Raw genomic sequence first — 25,164 nt, 5'->3', positions numbered from 1 at the left:
GTCGTCAGCTGACAGATAAGCGATTACAAGATTTCCAACGCGAATTAGTATTTATCATAATCTGAAACGCTCGTGATAACGTGGCTAGTTTCATCGTATAAACTCGCACATATAAAACGATTATTCTATGGATTTACCACTTGTGTCATGAAAAAAATTTCAATCTATAATTGTTGATAATCAACTATGAATATTCAGATTCTGTATGCATTACGAAAAATAAACAAGAAAATGTATTATAATAAATGGTATTAATACTCCATTTCGCGAGTCATAATGAATTATTATGTATATTATATTAAATAGTATCTCGTAAACTTTTTATGTGTTAATTCGTAAAATCTTTGAAACATCGAGAGAAATACTTTTTCTTTCTCTCTTTCTCTCTGGCTTTCTTGCTATTTTGCTAAGAGAAAAGGGTTCGATTAGCATAACAAGAAATCGAATTCTAGTAAAGAAGCTGATGTGAACAATACAACTATCTATTTCTAGCAAGTTGGAAAAGTGTTGAAGAAGCATCAAGTCGAAGGGGGCGCGGTCGTAAATCTCATGTAAAACGAGAGAAAAAAAATGCAAGTACGTGCAAGCTACTGCAGGAATGCAGGGAGAAAGAGAGAAAAATGAGAGAGACGACGAGAAAGAGTTGTCGTGTGAGTCTTTTGTGTATACGAGCATATATATGTATATATATATATTACTTACATGTGTATGTACACGAAGGGCCGCTCTGCGTGCACTACCAATCAAACGTAGAGTCACTGCACTTTTTTCTTAGCTTTTTTACTTTTTATCCACATTACCGCGCGCGTTTACAATCCGATTATGCACCATATCATGTCGATTTATCACTATTCACATTATACCGTTGTATTGGAGAACATCGTGCGATTCATTGTCCACCCATTTGCTCTTATGCTCCGCTTTGACTGGCCTCCTTCGACTGCGCGTCAAACACTGTACTGCGACCAAAGCAGGAGTGTGATCAAGTGAAATTCTCTATAACAGAGGGGATTGGAAAATCTTTTTAACTCATTGTAATATTTAATTTTCGCCGTCAGATGGCAGCGTAGACACTCATAGATAATGCCATCTTACGGTTTCAATTGAAATTAAATTATTTTAAAAGAATTTTCTATCATTACACTTACAATTAGTATTTCTTATTTACTTTTAAATTTAATATTTTTATATATTTAAGAATTCATATTTCACCTAATATTATTGTGTGTACTTTTATAATTTTCGCATATTTATTTACAAATAATTTACAAGTAATTATGAAAATGATAATAAGTTTATGAAAATTATTATTGTTATATTATATTACTGAATATAATGTAATGCACCAATTAATTATAAAAATTCAATCATAAATATATATACAATTTTTTATTTTATATAATATTTATATTTTAAAATAAAGTTGAAATTGAAATGTCTTCGAATATATGATAAATAATAAATAAAATATAAAATATAAACTTTAATTTATAATATAACTAATTCATTCACAATTAGATTTTAGTACATTAATTGAATCGAATTGTTAAAAAATTCTGAAAAATTTACTATTAAAATATATAAAACTATTAAAATGCAAAATAAGTATGATAAAGCATAGATAAAATACAAAATAGATTTACTATTTCAATAAGATATTTCATGTTTTGACTTCTACATTATCAATTGTACAAGAAATCAGAGTCCTCTATGATTCGAAACGATAAATATAAGAACTATTAATATCTGCAATTTTATTTCAGTTGATAACTGATAACCAAAGTCGATGCGAATCAAATTTATTATTATTATTATAGTATATAAAATTTACAAAAAAAAAAAAATATTAATAGATGCAATATTATATAAATCATCACAAAATTATTTGAAATGAAAAAATAAGCAAAAATTATTTTCTCTTTAATTTTTTTCAATTTTTTAATTGCATAAATAAATTTTTATCACTCGAAAGAATAATATTTTTCTCTTTATTTATTTTTCAAAATTCTTAAACCAGAATTTCTAAATCATTAAAAAACTACGAATTAAAAATCTATATTTTCACTTTATAATTTTTGAGAATCAAAATGAAAATGTTATCATCATTTTAGTAAGTTTCCTAATTATATAAAAATATAATCATCACAATTAAATTTGCAGCTAATCAGTTAATCATAATATTTTATATATAATACATAAATCAGGAATATTAGCTATATAATGCATAAATATAAATTATATAGCTATATAAAAAATACAATTATATATTATATATCAAATAATGATTATCCAAATGTCATTTGGAGATTTCTGCGAATTGGAAACCCATCTATCTTCCTTTTACGCAAAAATTTATTCATTCTCAAAGAAATCCTTTTTTTAGTATGTATTTGCAAAACATTTAAATCTTTGATTGTTGTATAAAACAAAAGAGGTCGTAAAGAAAACCAACGCGGAAGATTAAATGAATCTAAAAATAAAATAAATGTAAATTAACATGCATGACTTCGTATCAATATTTTGCATTTTCATTTTCATGAAAATGAAAAATAATTGATAATTAAGTAACATAAAAAAGAAAAAAAATTAGCGAAGTAAGCATTCCACAAAGGATTAGATTACCATTAATTGTCTACATTACATTATTTAATCTATTTAATTAGCACCAAATTATGCACTTAATTATAAATACATTTCATTTAGTAAATATTTCTTGCAAAGTATCAATTTATGCATGCTATTTTAATTAAAAATAATCTATCTAATCAAATCAACTTACTAACTAGTTATAAAATATCCTTCCTAGTTATAAAATCTAATTTAATTTACTTATTAAAAATATAATGTTTGTCGTAATATATATCAGGGAATATGTTACATAAAGTATAAGAACGAATATGAAAATAGCTATTGGAAATCGAGGATTTGATAATTTATAGATGAAAAGTTTCATAGTTTGCATCGAAAAATTGAAATGACAATCTGATACAATGGAGAATCTCTCTAACAAACAAGGTGGAGAAAGCGAAATTGATGACAAAAAGATATGAAAAACAAAGTAAAATTTGGGAATATAGCTTTAATATTCTAATTTTTAATATCCTTGCTTTGAAATCTTACCTACTATAAATCTAAATATTTTTTTTCTAAATCTATGTAAAAATTATAAAATTTATTTATTGCAATCCGACTTATATAAAAATTTAGATCTAATAAGGATATTCTCTTCATTCTATTTCATTGAAAACAGAAAAGTTCAAGAAACAAAAAGAAAAAACACATGAAATAATTAGTAGAATTCAATAAAAGATAATTAATGTACCAAATAAAATCCAAGTTTTATTACATATGTTTCTTATTTTCTTTCATTTTCTTTGATTCATATGTAACAAACTCAATAATGATTAATAATTAATAATGAATTAAAAAATTTATATATAAATTTATATATAAAAATACTAATATCTAAAAAACATCAATTATTAAATATTTTTAAGTAATTCAATTTTTCATTTTTCACAATTTTAAAAATTAAAAAAATTTCATATTTGTAATATTTATAATTATTAATAATAATTTCATAAATTCGAATTACAATAATTTTAATAATTTTATAATAAATGAATGATTAATAACAAATAATATATATTTTTTAATAATATTTTCAATAATAAATTTTTTTTACAAAAGGATGTTAAAAAAAAACAAAGAAATAATAGAATCATTAAAATCATTCACTCAATGTGATGCCCAACAAATCATGAATGAATCTTTTTTCTTTCGCAACACTAATATAATAAATTTTCCAAAAAAATCGCGAAAAATGTTTTATTTTATTTGCAATTTAATTATTAATAAAAAAAAAAGAAAAAAATAAAGTTTTTCGAAGCATATACCAGTCACTATTGTAATTATTATTTACGCAATACTATTAATTTATATATATAATATATATATATTATAAACTGCTTAATATATTTATAATAATATATTATATATTATAAATTGCTAAATATATTTTTTTCATTCAATAAATAATTAAAAAAAAATTAATACAAAAAAAATTTTACCACATTTTTCACTACGTGAAAAACCACAAATTGATTGTTATGTTAATGATCATTTCAGCATCCATATTGAAATCCCTTTTTCCCGCCAAGAAAGTTATTTCAGCAGTCAGTTATTAATCTGATAGATAAGATAATAATAAAATCTTAAAAATAAATTTATAAAATATATACTTATATAACTTATAAAATTATAAAATACAAAATTAGAATCTATTGCGATAAAATGAAACAAATTTAAAATAAAAGTCAAATTTCATCTTAAAAACATAATTAGTGTAAAATATAATCGTAATTGTTGTAATAATTAAATGAATAAAGAAAATAAAGAAAAAAAAGAATAAATTATTCCTTAAAAAATTATCAATTATAATAATATTCAATAAATTATTGAATAAATATGTATAAATTAAATAATATATAGTATAAGAAATAAAAGAATAACTATCGAATAAATATTACGTAATAGATAGATCACTCATCTGAAGCGAAGTCCATCACGATTTTAATAACATAGTGACATCCCGCATCACAATTTCGATGTATCGAATTACAAATTTGGAGGGGGGAAGAGAGAGTACTTGAGAGTTCGACAAGTCGCAACATGTCGAACAAATGTACGGCACGAAAAATGTAAATCGCCAATTTCCTGGAGAAATATTATACAAAATGTTTTCAATTTTGAGCGTAATATCAAAGCAAATATAGAAATATGTAATGCACGAATTAAACATATGGAATATTTATTTAAAAAATATATATATATGAAATAGAATAAATTATAATAGTTTAACTTTCATTTTTATGTAAATACAATACATCTATTTACATATTTTGTTAAAATAAATAAGATCTGACTACATTTGCACGAAAATCTTTGAATTGTTTTGTTAATCGTATATAAATTATAAATTTATCAATATCTTCAATGATTTGTAAAAAAATACTACAATTTGTAAAAAATAAAAATTTAAACCAACAAATATATAAAATTATAATTATATTAAATTATATTGTTATCAAATCCTGACTTAAAAATTAAAAATTCTCCAGTTAAAAATCCTTATACAAACTAGCAATAATTAAATATCAAATAACCAATAATCACATATCAAATAACAATAATCAAATATCAAATAATTAAATATCAAATATCAAATATCAAATATGAAACAAAGAAAAAAATTCAACTATTTAATTTTAATATAATAATGATGAACAAATGCATATTAATTAAACAAAACTACTAATAATCTTTAAATTATAAAACAATATCTTAATAAATCTTAATAAATAAAATATTAATAAAAATTGACACAATTATACACAATTATGTATTTTTGAAGACGGAATATAATTTTTCCTCACAATTTCCAACAGCAAACTGGTACCAATTTATCTAGTCACCAATCATAAAAGATTGTTTTCTAATTGGCTAGAAAAAGTTTCTTATTTATTCAAATCCGCGCGTAAATTGAAATCTTATATAATATATTTCTAAATTTTAAATCTTTATAAATCAGGAAATAGTTAGAACATTATACATTACATTTGACACGTAGAAGTATTAAAAATACTTAAAAACAGAATTTTTTATTATAATATATAATTCAAACTGTGACCATAAAAAATATTTTTATACATTTTATATATATTTTATTATATTTTATTACACATTTATATATTTTATATATATTTTTATATATATATTATATATATTATAATATATTTAATTTTCTAATTATTTTTAAATATAATACTAAACTTCTATAAATCATTTGGAATTATTCTTATGTCAAAAATTATTCTTATGTCAAAAATAATTAATTATCGTTAAATTACTATTCCTCTCGTTCCAGTGGCGTTGTTGTTCTATTCCCGTTTGGAATCGATAATGTCGCATTTGACACAAGAAAAAAGTATACTTTCAGGTCAAATGTAACTTTCAAGTACACTTGAAGGTATATCTAACTATTTGCTTCAGAGCATATTATGTTAGAAAAAGTCATTAAATAAAATTTAACGAAGTTTAACTAAATAAAATTTAAATTTACGTAATAATTGGAAAAATATTTTATTTTAATTATATTTTATCTTTAAAAATCTTATTACAGCAAAAACACAAAATGCAATGTGCTATGTTAAATTGGAATGGTGTACCTACTCAAGTGATTACAGAAGGTCGCTGGGTAGAAGAAGGTTTTTCAAATTATGGTAAAAGAGAAGTAGTGATTATTATTCCTGGTAATCCTGGTCTTGCAGAATTTTATAAAGGATTTATAAAAACTGTAAAATCAAAACTTCCTACTGAAGTACCTGTATGGATAATTTCACATGCAGGTCATGTACAACCACCAAGCAATTTAGCAATTACTATGCCAAGTAATTCAAATTGGACTGAACATTATAGTTTAATGACACAAGTGCAACACAAGGTTTTTTTTTTTATTTATTATATTTTATTTTGTAAAAAATTTTTAAAAATTATCATAAATTAATTACAGATAGATTTCATAAAAAAATATGTACCAGAAGATGTGAGAATACATCTCATTGGACATTCAATAGGATGTTGGATTATTTTAAACATGTTAAAAGATAACTTCATTGCTAAAAAAGTTACAAAATGTTATCTATTATTTCCAACCATAGAAAATATGGATATAAGTGATAATGGATGGTGGTTCACTAAAGTAGTAAGTTTTTCGATTTTAAAATATTATTTTAAAAAATAGAATAGAATAAAAAATAATGTATATTTTTTTCAGGTATCACGAATTGCATTTTTCTTACTTTTCTGTGCTTGGATTATTTCAAATCTTCCATATTGTTTACAAGTTTTTATTATTAGTATAGCTGGAATATTATATAGAATTCCATTCAAATATAATAATGTAATACTTAATATGTTAAATCCTTACTCTTTGGAAAGAATAATTAAAATGGCAAGAGAAGAAATGATAAAAGTAAAAGAACGAGATGATGATATAATTTCAAAGTGTGCAGATAAATTATGGTTTTATTATGGTAATTGTGATGGTTGGGTACCAATTAAATATTATAAAAATTTGAAATCTAATCATCCTTATATTAATGCAGAACTGTGTAAGCATGGTTATCATCATAGTTTTGTTTTACAATATGATAAAGAAATTGGAAATATTGTTGGTAATTTAATTAGTGAAAATATATCATAATTTTAAAATGGAATATTTAATTAACTAATTAATAAATACATTTAATAAAAATGTAGAAAATGCATAGAATAATAAATTGTAATATGGCTCATTTTTTTTTATTTTTATTTTTATATATTAAAATTGCATACATGAACGTAAATTGATAAAATAAATAAGATTAAAAAAAAAAAGATTAAGATAAAAAAGATATAATAAGATAAAAGACATAATAAAATCGAAAATGTCATTATATATTATAAATATTAAATTACAAATATAAATTTTTTTTATATAATATATAATTCAAATATAGTTTAATATGCATTCAAATAATAAAATCAAAACATATTACAATAGTGAATTAAAATTAATCGCTAAATTGTGATTAAATATTCGGTTTTTTTCGGCAATAATCGACTGACGTAAGCGATAGTGCTGACATCTTTTGAATCATATTAATGTTTAACATTATACTTAATAGTCTGCAAATTGCAAATTGCAGTGTTCCATTTTATTGTGTGTGAGAAGTGTTTAAACACGTTAAATAATTATATATATATATAGTGAAATTTTTTTATATATTATTAAATCATAATATTGTGATTTGAAATTCATATTAGTTAAAATGTCGCGTATAACTATTTTATTATTGCTTACTTATTTCAACATGGGATTATCTTATGGTGAGTACAAGAGATCTCAGTGTAAATATAAAATATAGTTATAATAATAATGATATTAATGCAAAATCCATTATGTACTTGATAAGAAATATGAAACAATAATTAATTCATTATTATTATTATTAATTATCAAAAATGAAATGTATTATAGTTAAATTTTATATGAATATAAAAGAAAGAAAATCTATAGATAATATTCAATCTAAATTTAAATATACATATAAAAATCTTTATTTTACATTATGTATATGTATATATACAATAATTATAATTAACAAGATATTCTTTTTGATTCGTTATTTCAATTTATAGTTGATTCCTTTTCAGAAAAGAATCCATTGTTAATTTCATAATGTATCATTTACAATATTATATCGTATAAAATTACAATATTTTGTTGTATTGGGTTAGATTTTTATTAATCTTTCAAATAATTATTTTTTTTCTTATATCTTTTGAAAAATATTGAAATTTTTTTTTTAAATTATACAATATTTAAAAACGAAAGAATAAAATTACGATTTATTATTCTTTCAAGTAAATATATTTTATATATTATATAATTTTATAAAGTAAAATAAAATAAAATTAATATATATTAAATATATTTTGCAGAAATCTTTTTTTAAATATTAATTTCTTTCGTTACATTTTCCAATATTTAATAATAGTATAAGAGATTATTATAATATTATAATATTATATCCGAGATAAAAAAATAAATATAAAACTCTTTAAAAATATTAAGAACATAAAAATTTACGAAACTTATTTGATCTAAGAATTAGAATGCTCATAAAAAAGTGAATAAGATTTTTATTTATTATGTCTAAACATTTTTATAATTTTATATTTTTATAATATAAAATTTATTGAATTCATTATTTAAAGATATTTGTTAATAAATATGATAATATGTTATAATTATAAATTAAAAAATTATTTTTTTAATATTCTATTTTAATAAGAATACATATATATTTACATATATATTTTTTATATTTTATTTTCACTTTCTTTTCACAATATAAAATTTTTGATTGCATTAAAATCATTTTTATTATTATTAAAATATGAATTTAATTTTTTTTTAATTTTATATATTTAATCTGAAAAAACCGTTATTAAAATATAGAAGCGGAAATTTATATCATCTACGATTACTTATCTACATTTATTTTAATTCTTTGCAGTTAATAAATTATAGTCACTAAATAGAATAATTAATAATTTATAATTAATAAATATTTATTAATTAAAATATTTATTATCATAATTTTGAAAAAAAAATACTTTATATATTTCATTAGTTATTTTGTTAAAAATATTAAAAGAGTAAAAAGTGTTAAAAGATTAAAAAGTTAAAAAAAAAATAAATTATATTTTTAGGAATGGAATGTTCATTTGGAAACAAGAACATCATATCGAAAGTGATCGATTCATGTCCAGGACTATTAGATTCGAACGATAAATCTTATTGTTGCTATGATTTTGAAAAGAATGAAATGTATTGTTGTGATGCAGTGGAATTTGCATCGAAATCATCATGGTAAGAATATTAATATTATTATTTTTTCTTATATAATTTGTTATATTTTATATTTTATTTTATATTTTATTTTTATTTATTTAATACTTTTATTCTTATGTATGAAATAGGTTAAGTAATTAATACTACTTTTAATTTAAAACAACTAATTTTCACTTTATATGTATTTTTTTTATATGTATATTAATCATTACACATATATATAGAAAAATATATTATATTTTTTTTTATTTTTAGACGCGCATAATATATAATTTTAGAACACACTTTATCGTAGCTATCGATCAATAATTCTAAATACTTTTAACATATTTTTGTTTACGAAATTTGAAATATAAGATCAAATGTAACATTATATCGTAAAATCTTTATTTATTTGAATCATAACATCTTTATTTATTGGAATTAACAATATTATAATATTATAAATTTGATAATAATACTTATTTAGATATAAGATTTATATTAATTTCTATCTAGTTTTTATAATATTTCTTAAAATAGAAGAGATTTTAAGTTTTACTTTATTTATATTTATTTTATATATATTTTATTTATTAAATTTTTAATGTTTTCTATTAGTTAATTTGTAATATTTATTAAAAAAATATTTTATTTATTCTATAATTATACAATACTACGAACAAATTAATATTGATATCATGTAATCTTGAGAAATTAACAGATTCTTAAAATATATATTTAGAATAAATAAGATATTAAGAAAAATTCTATTTATTATATATATAGAAATTAACAATATTGTTAAACTAACGAAGTATTTAGAAAGTATATATACATTTACGTGAAGAATACTTGATAATGTTTATGTTTAACAAGTATGCTTTGAATTATAAAGGATTAATTCTTATCTTTATTGAAATATTTAAGAACAATAAAACCAGAAATCTTTGTAGATTTTTCATAATTCTAAAATTCATAAAAATTTTTTTATAACATATTTTATAACATTATTTTATAATATATTTTATTTTTTTTCAATTGAAGATTATGATTTATTATTCCAATTATTTTTTCTTTTATGAAATATTTAAAACAGCTTAATTAAAAATTATATTTCTTCTTAATTAATTATAATATATAACATGACATTTTATTATAAATTATATATTTCTAAATTATATATTTCTTTTCCATTTTAAAAGTAAGATTATTAGAATAATTATTAGAATTATAAAGAATAATTTAATTAACAAATTTATTACATAATGATTCATATGAGCTATATACAATATATAATTATATTTATCAATTTTATATATATAATTTTAATATAGATATATAATCTTGATATATATAACAAATATATATTCAGTTTAATTATATTTGTTATCAAAATAAATAATTGATATAACATTTCAGATTATATTTGATTGAGATAAAGAAAATAATTCGAATATTTGTCAATTTGTGTCATTTTCATTGAATAGAAAGAATTTAATTAAATCATTAGAAATTTAATTAAAGTAATCTCATAAAAAATATACAAAAAATAATACAATAATATTATATTTTTATATATCATAGCTAACTGAAATATCGCGTCAGTTAAGATGATTCATAGTTAACTGAAATATATCAGTTAAGACAAATGTTTGTTCCGTAAAAACAGTTTCGAATTCATAAAAATAACTCTTATTATAAATTTATTTTTTTAATTTTTTCTTATTTATTTCTTATTTCTTTTTTCATTTTTCTTTCTTCTTATCTATAAATAATATTTTATTTATAAATATAAATATTTATAGATATAAAAATTTACTTACTCTTATTATAAATTTACTTTTTCAAATTTTTTCTTATTTTTATATTTATGAATTAAATAATCTAAATAATATTTTATCTATATAGATATAAATAGAAATGCTTTTTTAATTTATAATTTTATTCTATAAAATTCTTTTTTATTTTTATTATTGAACAATTTTAAAAAATTGTTTTATATTCTAGTTTTTTTGCATAATAATTTTTATAGATATTTAATTTTAAAAGATGAAAACTATAAGAATTAAATTAAATTTGAGGTATTTATTTTTTTCGCAGGATTCTTCTCACAGTGATTTGTGCGGTTGGAGTCGTGTTTTTCGTGATAATATTTTGCATATCGTGTTTGTGCTGCAGTTGTTGTCCATGGTATCGCAGACGTCATCAAGGAACGGTTTATGGAAGTAAGAATCCTTTTTAAATAATAACCATCATAAAATATTATTTCACATCATTGAAAAAAAATTTATTCAACATTCATCAATTTGATTTTGCTTTTCTTTTTTTTTTTCCCTGATTTAAAAATTAGTCTATATGCTTTCAAATTGATATATAATTAATTCATGAGTATTATTAATATTTCTGTAAATTACTTTTTATATCATTAATATTTAATTTTATTAAATAAATTTCACATTTCATAAAAATATTAATTTATTTCTGTTTTATTTTATTAATGTGCTTTTCTATTCATTTATTATATATTACATAATTTTTAAATTTGTATTAAATATTTATTTGTAGAGGCAGTCAAAACGAATCATTTGAATTATTTTTAAATAAATATGAGACGTCTTTAATATCAATTTATTATAAATCACAGAAATTATTTTTACAAAAAAAATTAATTCAATATAAATTTAATTTATTATTTATATAATAAGTTTGTGTGAATAGCTAATTTCGTCCTGTAATTATTTTTAGGACCACCTATGATATGAATCCATTTCATCACATCTTCCAATCTCCTGACAGAATATATAATGTTTCCTATAATTTTTTAAATATTTTTACTTCGCTTCCTATATATTCTAATGCATGAAATTTTGTGCTTACGATTTGATTACGAATTTTATTAACATATATAAATACAAAATGTGAATGTATTTGTAACTAAGGATTCAAAAATTACAATATGATAAAATTTTTTAAAGAAATAATTTTAGAAGATCGTTTTATAATTTATATTTTAATGATAAATTAGTATTTTATTAAAAAATATTTTAAGCAATTTTATTAAATTAGTTATTTTTAAGAATATAATATGCTTTTTATAGTAAAATAAAGTATAGCCGCTATATTTATATTTTATGAATTACAATTATGTTTCATAATAACTTTTACTATTCGCCTTGAATTCTTTATATTTCAAAAAAATCTTCTAGGAAGACAAAGAATGATTTAACATTCCATGACTATCTTTTTTTTATACGAAAAATGTGATATATATATATTTTTTTTTTCAAATATTATATGAGAAGAATATCAATTTAATGCATTTATAAAAATGAAATAAACTTGCGAATTATGTTTATTTAATCAATATAAATCATATAATGTTTAATTTAATATATGCATTTTATATTTTTGAAAAATCGAAAATCTTATATGAATATATATATGCATTGAAACTAAATATTGCATATTTAAACGTCATTAAAACTGTTATGTCAATATAAAATTTATCCACATATTTACAAATTACAAGATTCTATTTTTATCAAGTTATACAGTGAAATAGAATTTTTAATTCTATTCTTAGCATGTATATATATATTTTTATACATATTTTTATATTAAAATAGGCAATAAAACAATATTGTAATAATACTTGTGTTTTATGTTGTTTTTTTTTTACAATTTACAATTTTTATTATAATTCAACAACGATTACTAAAACACAAAAAATTATTGAAATTATAAAAAATGTAAATTTAAGAAATATGATAACTAACAATATAATAAATGCTTTTTATTGTAATATTATATAATAAATATTTTGTAATCTTTCAATGTGAATGAATATTTTCTTCCCACTATCACGTTAAATAATAAAATATATTTCTAATCTACAATGTTATGTATTATATATAAGGTATGTATTATATATAGGTTCATAATTTATGTATCATTAATATAAAAATAAAAAGAAATATTATAATTTCTTTTTCAATTATTTTTATAAAACGTTGTGAACGAGTACAAATTTCGAAGAAATTAATACTTTAAAATTCTTATGGTAATTATTATGTATATGTATTTAAATTACTTAGAATTTTTTTTCAGCTTTTAAAAATTACATTGTCCTTTCAATCTAAAAAATTTCAAAAGATTCTATTCTATTCGAACAATATATTAATATTTTATTAATATATAATAGATAAATGAATCTATATGAAACAATAAACTGAAAATATAATGGAAGAAACAAATGTACGCATATTATTATATTTAAATACGAGTCTTTTGAAAATAATATATATGTATATTCAAATATTCGTCTACTGTCTCTATAAATAAAATATATTTTTAAATTAAAAAAATCATTTTATAGCAATATCTGTTTCAGAAGTACAAGTACCTAATATGATGCATGTAATTCAAACACCTGCAAATGTGACAGTATTGACTCCATATGCAAATCTTCCATATCCTACAAATTCAGCAGGTGATTATCATTTTATATATGTTTAATAAAATTCTAATTAATTGATTTTAATAATGATTGACAATTATTATTAAATATATTAAAGCGATTTTATTATTTTATTCAAAATTTAATATTAATTTAATTTTTTAATATATATATTATATATTAATATTATATTATATATATTATATATTAAATATATATAATTTATATATTTAAAATATTTATTTATTTATTTTTAATATCAAGTAATCATATTCATATAACTTCTTTCAGGAATACAACAAGCATCAACATATTCAGGAAATATTTATGAAAAGCAAGCACCTTATAATCCAAATTACGTTTCTTCGATTCAACAATAATAATTGAATAATCATTATTTTAAAAAATCCATAAAGAAACGTATATTTTTTAAGATGGTGCCTGTAATCTAGTTTTTTATTTATGAGATAAATCATTACGAATTCTCAATATTTTTTTTAATAATGAAATAATGCTCAGATAATTATTATATTTAAATTAGTAAAATATCTAAAATGCAAAAAAATTTAACATAAATTTCTAATATATAAATTCTCTTGGACAATTTTACAAAATGTGTTCAAATACAAAATTTTTTAAATTATAAATATTTCATTCTTATTCGTACGTTTATCATTAAAATGAAATTATTGCCATATCATTCTATGTGAAAATTCTTTTTATATTTGAAAATAAATATATTTAAGATCAATTTATAAATTAAGAAATTAATATTGAATATGAACAAAGTATTATTAAAGCTCAAATGAATTTAAAAAATATAATTCCCTTTATACTACAAAATATTATATTATTATATTTGGACTTATATTTTTATGAAAGTTCCTGATATTTTTTTACATGTTATTTATAAATATATATTATTGTTTATCTAGATAAATTTTTTTTATTATACCACTTGCCATTATTAATACTTAAATATTAAAAAATTAGATATATGTTAAAATATATTATTATGTTCAATTAAATGATAAATAATATTGATATAATATATTATAATAATTATATATATATATATGTTAAATTATAAATAGAACTGATATAATATATATGATTAAGAAAATAAAAAAATCAATTATTTATTTCATTTACTTTTTTTATTTGTAAAATAATTTTAAATAATGTAATATTTTTGTATAATATTATATTTTATTTATATATTTTTAAAAATTACATGATTATAATATATTTATATTATTGTGCCCCGAGATCGATTCATTAAGATATTTTGAAATCAATATAAAATATATATTAAACATTGTTTAGAATGTTGTCTTATTATTGTCTTATGAAAGACAAATACCGATTGCATGATATGATATAAAGTATGATATGAAACAAAGTTATGAAAGAGATAGCGAAATTCTGAGTAAAACAATAAAATTGCAAAGACGATATCAATATTCTTTTTATGAAATTCCACTTTATTAATAAATGAATAAACAAAAAGAACTTTTTGCATTCATATTATATTTATAATTGACACTTTGTAAAAAAAAATATTAAATAAAATAATAAATTCCTCATAGAACTTATTTAATTATATGATATTACTCGATGAATTATTAATTTTTTAATAATATTTCTGAATTCAGTTTCTTCAATCATTCTTCTTTATCAATCATGCTTGGGAGAACAATAATATATATATATATATATATATTATTTATATTTTTATATAAACTATTTACAATTTTTAAATTTTAAACAAGAATTTATTATTATATAGTGGAAAATTAAAAAAGAATCACGATTTATGGGAAAATATATATTTCTGAATATCTATATTACAATATGTATATATATAAACAATTTACTATTAATGTTTCACAGTTTTTTCCATAAATTATTTAGCTAATTTATTTATATTTAAATAATTATAATAAAAGATAAAAAAAGTTAATTGCTATATTTATAAAAATTATATTTCATATTGAAATAGTAATAAATAATACTAATAAAAATAATATGTAATTCAAAAAGAAATATATAATTTAATTAATTATCTAAATTTGGATTTAAATATAAAAAGAACAATATTAAATATCTTTCTATGATTAAAAACTGTGAAACAATGAATCTATTTTTAAATGTAAGTATTTTTATCAGTTGACCAGTTCTTCATATTAAATTTACATTCTGTTATAAATACTTATAAATAATTTTGATTATTATTTTTGACTATTTATAACAAGCTATTTCTTCAATGTTGATATACAATGTAATACATAAAGTCAATATTTTTCAAAAACATAAAAATAAAATTTAATTAATATAATGTAATGTTAAAAAATTAATAAATTTAGTAAATACTATCTATATGTACTATAAATATTATTTTTCTTAAATAAAATATTGAGTAAAATTTCTGTATATTAATTTACTTCTACTTTTTATAAAAATATAATAATGTACTGATAAATAATCTATTATAAATTAACTCAATGAATTTTAGCTTTCAAATTAGATATTAAAAAAATATGTTTTAAAAAAGTTTTTATACAACATAAATACATCTTTTTTCAAAATTTATTTTGAGTATTTATGTTCCCTTTAAGCACACAATAACTTTTATTTATTAGCAGTATTTAACAAAATTATATAACATAATTTTCTTTAAATAAAAATATCTGATGTTAACTATATTATGAATTAAAAAATTTATATTTTATATATGATTGCAATCCTTCAAATAACAATAATTCTATTTTCTATTTAGCATAATTTTTTCATTTAATATACTAATTTAATAGAAAACAAATATTTCTGTTGATAATATCAATCATACGATTATTGATATTAGATTCTCATAGCTTTTCTTGGTATTAATTAGAAAAATCAATTTTTATATAAATATAGAAAGAAATTTAGATTACAGGACGGTTATTATTTCATCAACTACTTTTTAATACTTAATAAAATAGAATAATATTTTATCAGTATATCAGTATATTATCATAAGATTTCATAACTTTCCTAAAATATATAACTTATATTGAGACAATGCAAATTATTTCCTCATAATATAGTCATAATTCAGTCAGTATGAATTCCAATAATATTCCAATATATAAAATATTAGAATCCACTGTTTTCATTTCTCTTGTGTTTAAATCTACAAATTTACTAATATCAATTGTACTCATATAAATATTTATTATTTTTGTATATTGTCTACAAAGAAAGGAAGAAATAGTATCAGTCATATATTCTGTATTATTTTCAATTTCTATTGTTTTTCATTGAATATTACTAGAAAATATAAGCCCTAAAAATATTTCAACAGTACTTTTTTCTATGATATTAATAACATATTTACAGATATAGAAATGTTTACAAAATGAGAAATATTAATTCTGTGTAATATTTTTTTTTTACATATTAATAAAATTTTCAAAGATATTGTATACATAATTATCATACATTAGTCAATCAATCATAACAAAAGTTATTAAAGTTTTTTTTGTATGTATATATAGTGAACATATAACTTTTTTACTTCTTAAATTTCGGGGTTTAATTCTCGTATTATTTATCTTAATTATTTTAGGAAAAATTTTAGTACCAAAAATGATTTGATAAATTCTTTTTTTAGATTATTATGTTTAATCACATTCCATAGAAAGCTGAAAAATATTAGAAAAACTTTGTCTCTACTTACCTAATATATAAACATAGTATATTTGAGTCTTGAAAAGACACCATTGCTTTAAGAGATTACACATGTAGATTGCGAAGTAGCATTTTCCATATTATTGAGATTACTATAACTACCTCGGAAATTTATATCTTCTACTTTTAAAGATAATTCATGTGATCGTTCTTCATCTAACGGAGCAGTTGTTGAAGTATGACTGATAGACGAATGCCGAGATCGTGATAAAGTTCCTCGTTGATTACTACCTGCGGATGGAGCTGGGCTAGGAGAAGGACTCTCTGGTATTTGTTCCTGTTCTTGCTGTTGTTTTGTTATAATTAATCTATTTAGCAAAGAAATTTGACCTTGAATACTTGACATAAAAGGTCTGTATCCCAAACTAAAATATAAATTTAATTTTTCATTTTATTTTTAAATTATTTTTATTTTAAACATATATTGCTTATATGATACATACCATTCAGAATGAGACCATTTAGTTAATGTAAGAAGACCATCTCTTAAATTAATTACAGAATCAAATGTTTGCATAGGTGCATGTGCTGCTCTGATAGTTCTAGCCATAGCAGGTGCATCACGTAAAACAGTTGCCAATACTGCAGCCCATCCTAAACAACTACCTTCCAAAAATAATTGTAAAAGATATCTAAGCTGTACTTCCGCACGACTTATTGGTGCACAGAGTGAAGCATTATGAACTTCTGTCTGTTCAACAGGATCTGGTGAAACCCAACACACTGTTCCGACTCCAGTCCCAACAATCGATTCAGTATCATCTCTCCAAATAGTACTACTATCACTAAGAACACTGTTAGCATCTAAAAATACAGAAATAAAATTTATATTTTTGTAATCTAAAATAACATGATTAAATTTATATTGTTATAAGATAATGCAAATACCATGTAACATATTTGCTGTTAATTTAGTTTCAGTAGCAGGAAATTGTGTTTCTAAACTGGCAACAGGAGACACTAATGTCGTATAAGGTGGTCTTCCACTTGGTAAACTAGTATAACCACTATCAGGTAAATCAACAACGAAACTGGAGTTTAATGGTTCATCTTCTGGACTTTCTAAACTCACAGATCTTATAGAACGTAAAGAAGTAAGGCTAGATCTCCGAAATTTTTGTAAAGTTGGAAGGGATAATACAGGATAAGCAAATGAAAAATCTTCATGCACTGCTTTCAATGCCGCAATATAATCGTCTATTTTTGCTGCTCTATCACGTTCTCTGGCAAACCATGTAACTAAATGAAAATCTAAGCGTGCAGAAAATCTGCCTAAATCTGCGAGTCGTTTTGCTGAAAGTAATCGACGGGCATGACGTTGTAGTATTACATCAATAAAAAATTCCTCGGCTGAACCTTCTCTAAAAAATAATAAACATTTTATTTTAATATTTTAATAATATATTTTTAATAACTTTAATCAATATTTATTCTAGAATTTAATACAAAATTTATCAAAACATACTTGTTATCAACCTTCTCAGTTTTAGAAGTATTGGTAGGCACAGACTTTTTTCGCCTCATAACAACATTTCTAGTTTTTTCTAACATTGAAGAAGGAGCTATATCTTTAGTTATTGAATCAGATTGTACTTTAGGTGTCACTGTAGTACTATAACTTCGACTTCTTGAAACTTGCATAGTTCCTAATACTAAAGATAAATCATCTTCATGAGGTGAAAGTGGTGGAGTTTGAGGAGGTCCGCCTAATTTTGATGTTCCACCCCAAGATGTTCTTGGAGACTCCACATCATTTGGATCTTAATAAAAAAAAAAAAAGAAAAAAAAAGGATATATAAATATAGAAATCATAATATATATTTATAAAAATTTTATAAAATATTTATTATTACCTATTGCTCTAAGAAAACGAACAAGATCTTTTGAAAGTTCCCATCTTCCTTGTTCTAAAGCAGCATCCAATAACAAGGTAGCATGTTGTCGACTAACGATTGAAGGTTCTAGATTTTGTAAAATTATTAAGTAACTAGCAGCAGTATCAAGTTGTTGACGTTGCAAACAATCTTGCAACAACTTTTTTGGTGGCCCAGCAACAGAGAATAAATAAGGCCATAGTGCTATTTCAGTCTTTCTAGCGCATTGAACAACTGCTCTAGCCCATACTCCTGGAAATTCACGGATGAATTCCACCACAGAAGGCAACTGAGCATCTGGGATTGGTTCTTTACTAGTTGCTTCTTCTTCTAGTACCTCATGAAGTAAAAGCTCTAATGAATGTGGAAAGTATGGCAGTGCAGAACACGAACGAGCAATTTCCCAAGCATGATATCCTAAATTTCGATGAATGAGTTGTCGTAATATTTGATGAAGATAAACTTGACTCTAAAATTAAAATAATATGTGAGAAATTTTCATCTAATAAAAGATATTTTATGATGTTTACACTTACTGTAAGTTCTAATAAACTAAATGGCAGCGAAAATAGGGAATTAGTATCCGAAGTAAAAAGTACTGTATCATTTTCTGCTCCCAATAAAATAGCATCCTCAAATAATATAGCTAAAGGATAAATACGTAAATGAAAAGGTAACATAATTCTCTTGCTCATAAAAGTATGCGTTTTTTCTTGATGATTTCTTGGAAATAATGGAAGCCAAACACGCATGCCATGAGCACCGCAAAATAACCATAGAGCTTCTGTTAAGTGAGGTTTATCTCTTCTTGATCTCCATGGTACCCAAACATTTTCTACATAAGAAGCTAATACTGTTGGAGCACTACACGTAAACAGCTGTAAAGAATAACAAAATTGAAAGTAAATTTTATTTTTATTTTTGAATTGTATTGTTATTAAAAATATTATTCACATACAACTTCTGGGTTATCAGTACAATGTTCTCGCTGAACCATAAGTAGACGTCCAGATACGTTCAACAGAAGACTTTCAGGATGTGGATGAATTCCAGCTGTTTCTGCACGTATAGTAGTTAAAGTGGCACTTACAACACAAGCAGGATGAATACAAAGTCCACTGATATCTACAGTTTGTAATCTCGTTAATTCTATATTTCCTGCATCTATAAATAATAAAATTTTAAGATATAATTTTATAATTTATAATTCATAAAATTTTTTTCCTTTTTTACTCACCATTATTGCTTTCTATTACCATATCATAAATGCTAATTTGTGCATTAGCACAAAATGTTAAAAGTCTGTCTTTTAATGTGTTGAGCAGTAATACTTGTGATGTCATTCTAACAGTTCTAACATAATTATTATCCAAACGTGTATCACGTGGATATATTCTAACTTCATCTTTATCATCTAATATTGAATAACTACTTGCTATCAAGAAACCTCGATGCCATAATAATCCCCCAGTTACAATGAAATCTCGTTCTTGAGTTTCATTACCAAAAAGTTTCCACTTACGGGAAGGTAAAGAATAATGAGCTAATCCTGTACGTCCTGCTACAGCTATACTCATGCCTTCATTATCAATAGCAGTATACTAAAAGAAATTGTAAATTTGTTTATAATAATATATATATTTATTTCATGTATAAAATATCATAGTTTAAAAATATTTGTAATTTATATATAATATGAAATTACATACTCTTATTGGCCAATTGGCACCACTATATGCAGTTGGAATAGGAACAACTAGCCATTGTTTACAACCAGCAAGTATTTGTGTTATAGAATCATTAGGAATTTCATTACCAATATGAAAAGTTGAAGTATTTGTAGAAACTCCTCCACCTAGATTTAAATATAGTCTATCTTCACCTTGTAAATACAAATGTCCATGATGACCCTATATAAAAGTTCAATGTTATTAATGATAAATATTATTAATATAAAATATAAAAACTACATAAATATTTATTTTGAATATTTTTTTACCATACAAGGATTAACAGTCAAAGGACTTTTTACAAAATCTAGTTGTATCAAAGAACACTTTAAATTATTTTCTTCATTTTCATTTTCTTCTATTAAAGTAGGACTTGGAGATTCTCTTAACATCCAAAGCTGATAACCTTCAGCAGACCATTCCTAATATGTATAAGAAATAAAATTAATATATATTAATAACTAAATTAAATAAATTCACTAACCATTGTATGAATATGCAAAGGATTATCATGTGCCAAATCTACTCTTAAACCATAATCCCATTTTAAACTACACAGTAAAAGAGCACCAAATGTACTCCATATTGCTAGGCCACCACCTTCCCAAGCCAATGCAATAGCACAACTATCAGGGGTCCATCTCAAACATCTTACACGACCTGGTCTTCCTGGATAATCTTTGGAAGATAAACTTAATGTATGTGACATTTCTAAACTTCCAGTTGTTTCATCAACATAGTACACTACACCTTCAGAACTAATAATAAAATATACATTAAATAAGTCATAGATTTCTTTAAATGTATATTAAAATTATTAAAAAAAATATACTTTTGTCTCCCAATTGCAATAAGACGATATTTATGATTTACAGCTGCACAAGTAGCATCATCAACATCTCTAGCCCAAATTCCTTGTACTTGCTAAAAAATAATATTATTGTAAAATATTTATTTATAAATTTAAACAAAATAATTAACATACATTAGGATCAAATTTTAATGATTGTGCTGTGAGAAATGCTGCTTTGCCAGTATTGAGCACAATTGCAAATCCACCAACTAAAGGAGAATATTCAATATCGGTAACATACACATTATTCTCAGTAAGTGGTATAGCTACAGTAGATATTTGTTGATCTACACTAAATGGTATTCTCCTTAGATCAAGAGAATAATCTCGATTTACTGTCCCATCCCATTTATGACGTATTACATGACTGGTTTTTGTAGCTACCATAAGCTCATCACGTATACAAACTAAAGAACTAATTCCACCATCTATCCAAGCTGATTTTTCCTAAGTAAAAGAATAATTTGTTTAATAAATTATATAATCCATATAATAAAAAATATATTTATATTATACATTTACTTACAAATGTTAAAACTAAGGAAGGGATAATTTCTTTGATAAAAAGTTCAGCACTATCTCTTTTTAAACTGGTAACTGGAGAATCTCTCTGTTCATAGAGACCTCTTCCTTCTGGGCTGGTATCTTGCAATCGATAAAATAACAGGTAACTATCTGTTGTCTGAAAATAAATTAATAATATAAAATTTCTTTTTGTATCAAAATTTAATTGATTATCATTTTTCATACCGCAATGACAATCATGCTGGAATCTGGTCTCCATTGTACCAAAATATTGTCACCATGTTTCTTTAAAGAATCTATAGTTCGTCTAATAAATACAATGGGTACACAAGGCTAGAAAAAAAATGATAATCTATGTCTGTTATCTATGTATACTAAAAAAATACGTTTTTTTATATTTACAAATTTAATAAGAAAATTAATTTTATATACAATAATACAATAAATGAACACTTTTATAATATATAACAATTATAATATAATAATATAAAAGAAATAAAGTTATGAAATATTTATTAAATATAATTTTTAATGATAAGAAAATATGCATTTAATGTTTAGTATTAATCATAGAAAATAATTATTCGAAACGCATAGGAAAATTACGATACATATAGTAAGATTATTACGCTCAATTTGTAATACCTTACAATACCAGATGGTAAGAGTATCTGTTGTTAGGACTGCGAAAAGTATTTTATCCCTGTTGCAAACAACCGCAGTTATTTTTTCTGGATCTATCGTATTTAAAACTCGCGGCCATCCAATAGGAAAAAACATGATTTCGCCTTAAGATTGTTTATTTTTTACGTTCACATTCCTGTTATATTTAAGTTATCTTTGGACTTCATATATTGTCTCAAAGAATCTGACAAGTAAACATATCCTAACCTCATCATCTTACACACAGCATAAATATTAACACCACAGACTAAGGATTAAATAGAGTTCTAACATCTAATGTAGCCCAGTAGTTACGTAGCATCCATTACCATTCTTATGTCACATGCGACAATATCGATTTAGAAAAGAATGAAATAACAGCGCCATTGGAATAAAAACATGAAAGCAATTAGGAGAATGTGATATATAAAAAAGTGGCACTATATATGAAATCACAAATTTTTATTCAAATTTTGCTATTTTATATTAAAAGAATACATTTTAAAATAATTAATATTATTCTATACTAAATTAGAATGGTGATTTTACTACATTTTATCTAAAAGTTAAATAAAAAAGTAAATTGAAAATTTTTCAATCAAGAAATCAGCGCCATCTCGTGTTTGGATCAACAAAGTTTCGATTTGTTATTAACATAGTATAATAGATAAAGAGGTATACGAATTTGCCTGACGTCATAGACAAGAAAAGTAATATTGTGCGAAAAGGACAAAAAATATTTTTCGCCATTTTGACGAAAACTACATAGAAAATTAATTAATCATTCGTTTTCTACAAAATTTTTATACTTTTAAATTTACATTTTAAAGTTAAAAATTCAGGCAAGTTTCTCGTATCAATTTTAATGTAAAATTCTTTTTCAATAATTATTTATTAATGATTAACTCGTTATAGATTTTAACATCGATGACACCATATTGAAAATTAATTAATTATACTTTTTTTGATAAAAATTTATATTTTTCGAAGTTTATATCTTTAAATTTTTTAATATTTAAAATTTTTGATAAGTTTCTGTCAATTTTTCAATTTTATCAATCAATTCTATCAATATGAAATTTTCTTTAATTAATTATTTATTAACAATTATTATTTATTATTATTTATTAACAATTATTATGAAAAATGTTTCAATCGCTAATCCCCCACTTCGTAATCGAGTAATAAATAATATTACTTCGTTTTGATATGACGTTAATTAATTAAAAAGTATTTAATATAATAAATAATTAATTAAAAAGTATTTAATATGAGAAGTATTTAATATAATAAATAATTAATTAAAAAGTATTTAATATGAGAAAATATAATATGAGAAACTTGCCTAATATTCTAGTTTTAAGATGCGAGCTTAAAAATGCAAAAATTTTTAATGAAAAACTAGTAATTAATAAATATTTAATATGGCGTCTTCGATATATTAAAACGATATGTTAATCATTAATAAATCATTAATAAAAAAGAATTTCACATTAAAAGTGATATAAGAAATTTACTTGAATTTCTAATTTCAAGATAAGAGCTTAAAAGTATAGAAATTTTGAATAAAAAACGTGTAATTAATGGATTTTTCATATGGTATCAAAGTAGCGGGAAATATTTTCTGTCTTTCTTGTACAATGATGTTTTCCTTATCTGTGACGTCATGCAAATCCGAAAACCTCCTTGTCTATTCTGCTATGCTAATAATAAATCGAAGCTTCAATGATCCAAACACGAGATGGCGTTAATTCTCAATTCTCATTTTATCTTATTCAAAAAATGTTTTTAACATTCGAAAGATGGCATTAATAGTCAATTCTTCAATCTTATTTCTATCCTTCTCCCATTATTTGCTTTCCTTGCGCGTGATCATAAATGAAGTGGGG

The 25,164-nt window shown here is 21.8% G+C and overlaps 4 protein-coding genes across 15 annotated transcripts in view; 2 read left to right on the top strand and 2 right to left on the bottom strand.

The window, feature by feature from the left end:
- The window catches only part of LOC122710683 (F-actin-monooxygenase Mical), a 50,644-nt gene extending 49,704 nt beyond the window's left edge, over nucleotides 1–940 (bottom strand). For all 6 annotated transcript variants that reach the window (XR_006345979.1, XM_043928682.1, XM_043928676.1 and 3 more), the window contains exon 1: nucleotides 703–940. The gene's annotated coding sequence lies outside the window, so the exon portion shown is untranslated. The remainder of the gene's footprint in view (nucleotides 1–702) is intronic.
- On the bottom strand, nucleotides 867–23,487 carry LOC122710684 (guanine nucleotide exchange factor subunit Rich). 3 transcript variants are annotated; one of them, XM_043928685.1, is made up of 17 exons: nucleotides 23,258–23,487; nucleotides 22,838–22,945; nucleotides 22,614–22,769; nucleotides 22,220–22,534; nucleotides 22,067–22,158; nucleotides 21,719–21,992; nucleotides 21,504–21,656; nucleotides 21,214–21,414; nucleotides 20,742–21,105; nucleotides 20,463–20,668; nucleotides 20,041–20,382; nucleotides 19,484–19,973; nucleotides 19,096–19,390; nucleotides 18,519–18,991; nucleotides 18,074–18,434; nucleotides 17,620–17,995; nucleotides 867–996 (listed from the first exon to the last, which is right to left on the bottom strand). In XM_043928685.1, the coding sequence occupies exons 1-16, from the start codon at nucleotides 23,390–23,392 to the stop codon at nucleotides 17,668–17,670; spliced, it is 4,293 nt and encodes a 1,430-aa protein (XP_043784620.1). In that variant the 5' UTR covers nucleotides 23,393–23,487; the 3' UTR covers nucleotides 867–996; nucleotides 17,620–17,667. The 3 variants fall into 3 exon arrangements, with proteins under 3 accessions (XP_043784620.1, XP_043784621.1, XP_043784619.1); XM_043928686.1 differs by lacking the exon at nucleotides 867–996 and adding an exon at nucleotides 17,076–17,132; XM_043928684.1 differs by lacking the exon at nucleotides 867–996 and having other exon boundaries at nucleotides 17,352–17,995.
- On the top strand, nucleotides 5,966–7,321 carry LOC122710685 (lipid droplet-associated hydrolase). Of its 2 annotated transcripts, XM_043928688.1 has the most exons (4): nucleotides 5,966–6,028; nucleotides 6,182–6,502; nucleotides 6,572–6,763; nucleotides 6,836–7,321. In XM_043928688.1, exons 2-4 carry the CDS (start codon nucleotides 6,194–6,196, stop codon nucleotides 7,262–7,264), a joined length of 930 nt encoding a protein of 309 aa, XP_043784623.1. In that variant the 5' UTR covers nucleotides 5,966–6,028; nucleotides 6,182–6,193; the 3' UTR covers nucleotides 7,265–7,321. The 2 variants fall into 2 exon arrangements, with proteins under 2 accessions (XP_043784623.1, XP_043784622.1); XM_043928687.1 differs by lacking the exon at nucleotides 5,966–6,028 and having other exon boundaries at nucleotides 6,054–6,502.
- LOC122710686 lies at nucleotides 7,570–17,877 on the top strand. 4 transcript variants are annotated; one of them, XM_043928690.1, is made up of 5 exons: nucleotides 7,570–7,929; nucleotides 9,319–9,478; nucleotides 11,543–11,667; nucleotides 13,818–13,931; nucleotides 14,190–14,387. In XM_043928690.1, exons 1-5 carry the CDS (start codon nucleotides 7,872–7,874, stop codon nucleotides 14,276–14,278), a joined length of 546 nt encoding a protein of 181 aa, XP_043784625.1. In that variant the 5' UTR covers nucleotides 7,570–7,871; the 3' UTR covers nucleotides 14,279–14,387. The 4 variants fall into 4 exon arrangements, with proteins under 4 accessions (XP_043784625.1, XP_043784627.1, XP_043784626.1 ...); XM_043928692.1 differs by lacking the exon at nucleotides 14,190–14,387 and adding an exon at nucleotides 17,763–17,877 and having other exon boundaries at nucleotides 7,571–7,929; XM_043928691.1 differs by having other exon boundaries at nucleotides 7,572–7,929; nucleotides 13,833–13,931.
- Nucleotides 23,488–25,164: the final 1,677 nt, after the last annotated feature.

Source organism: Apis laboriosa, unplaced genomic scaffold (assembly GCF_014066325.1).
Source record: "Apis laboriosa isolate Shangri-la unplaced genomic scaffold, ASM1406632v1 scaffold14_cov150, whole genome shotgun sequence".
Lineage (NCBI taxonomy): Eukaryota > Metazoa > Arthropoda > Insecta > Hymenoptera > Apidae > Apis > Apis laboriosa.
This window is presented reverse-complemented; position numbering and strand designations above follow the sequence as displayed.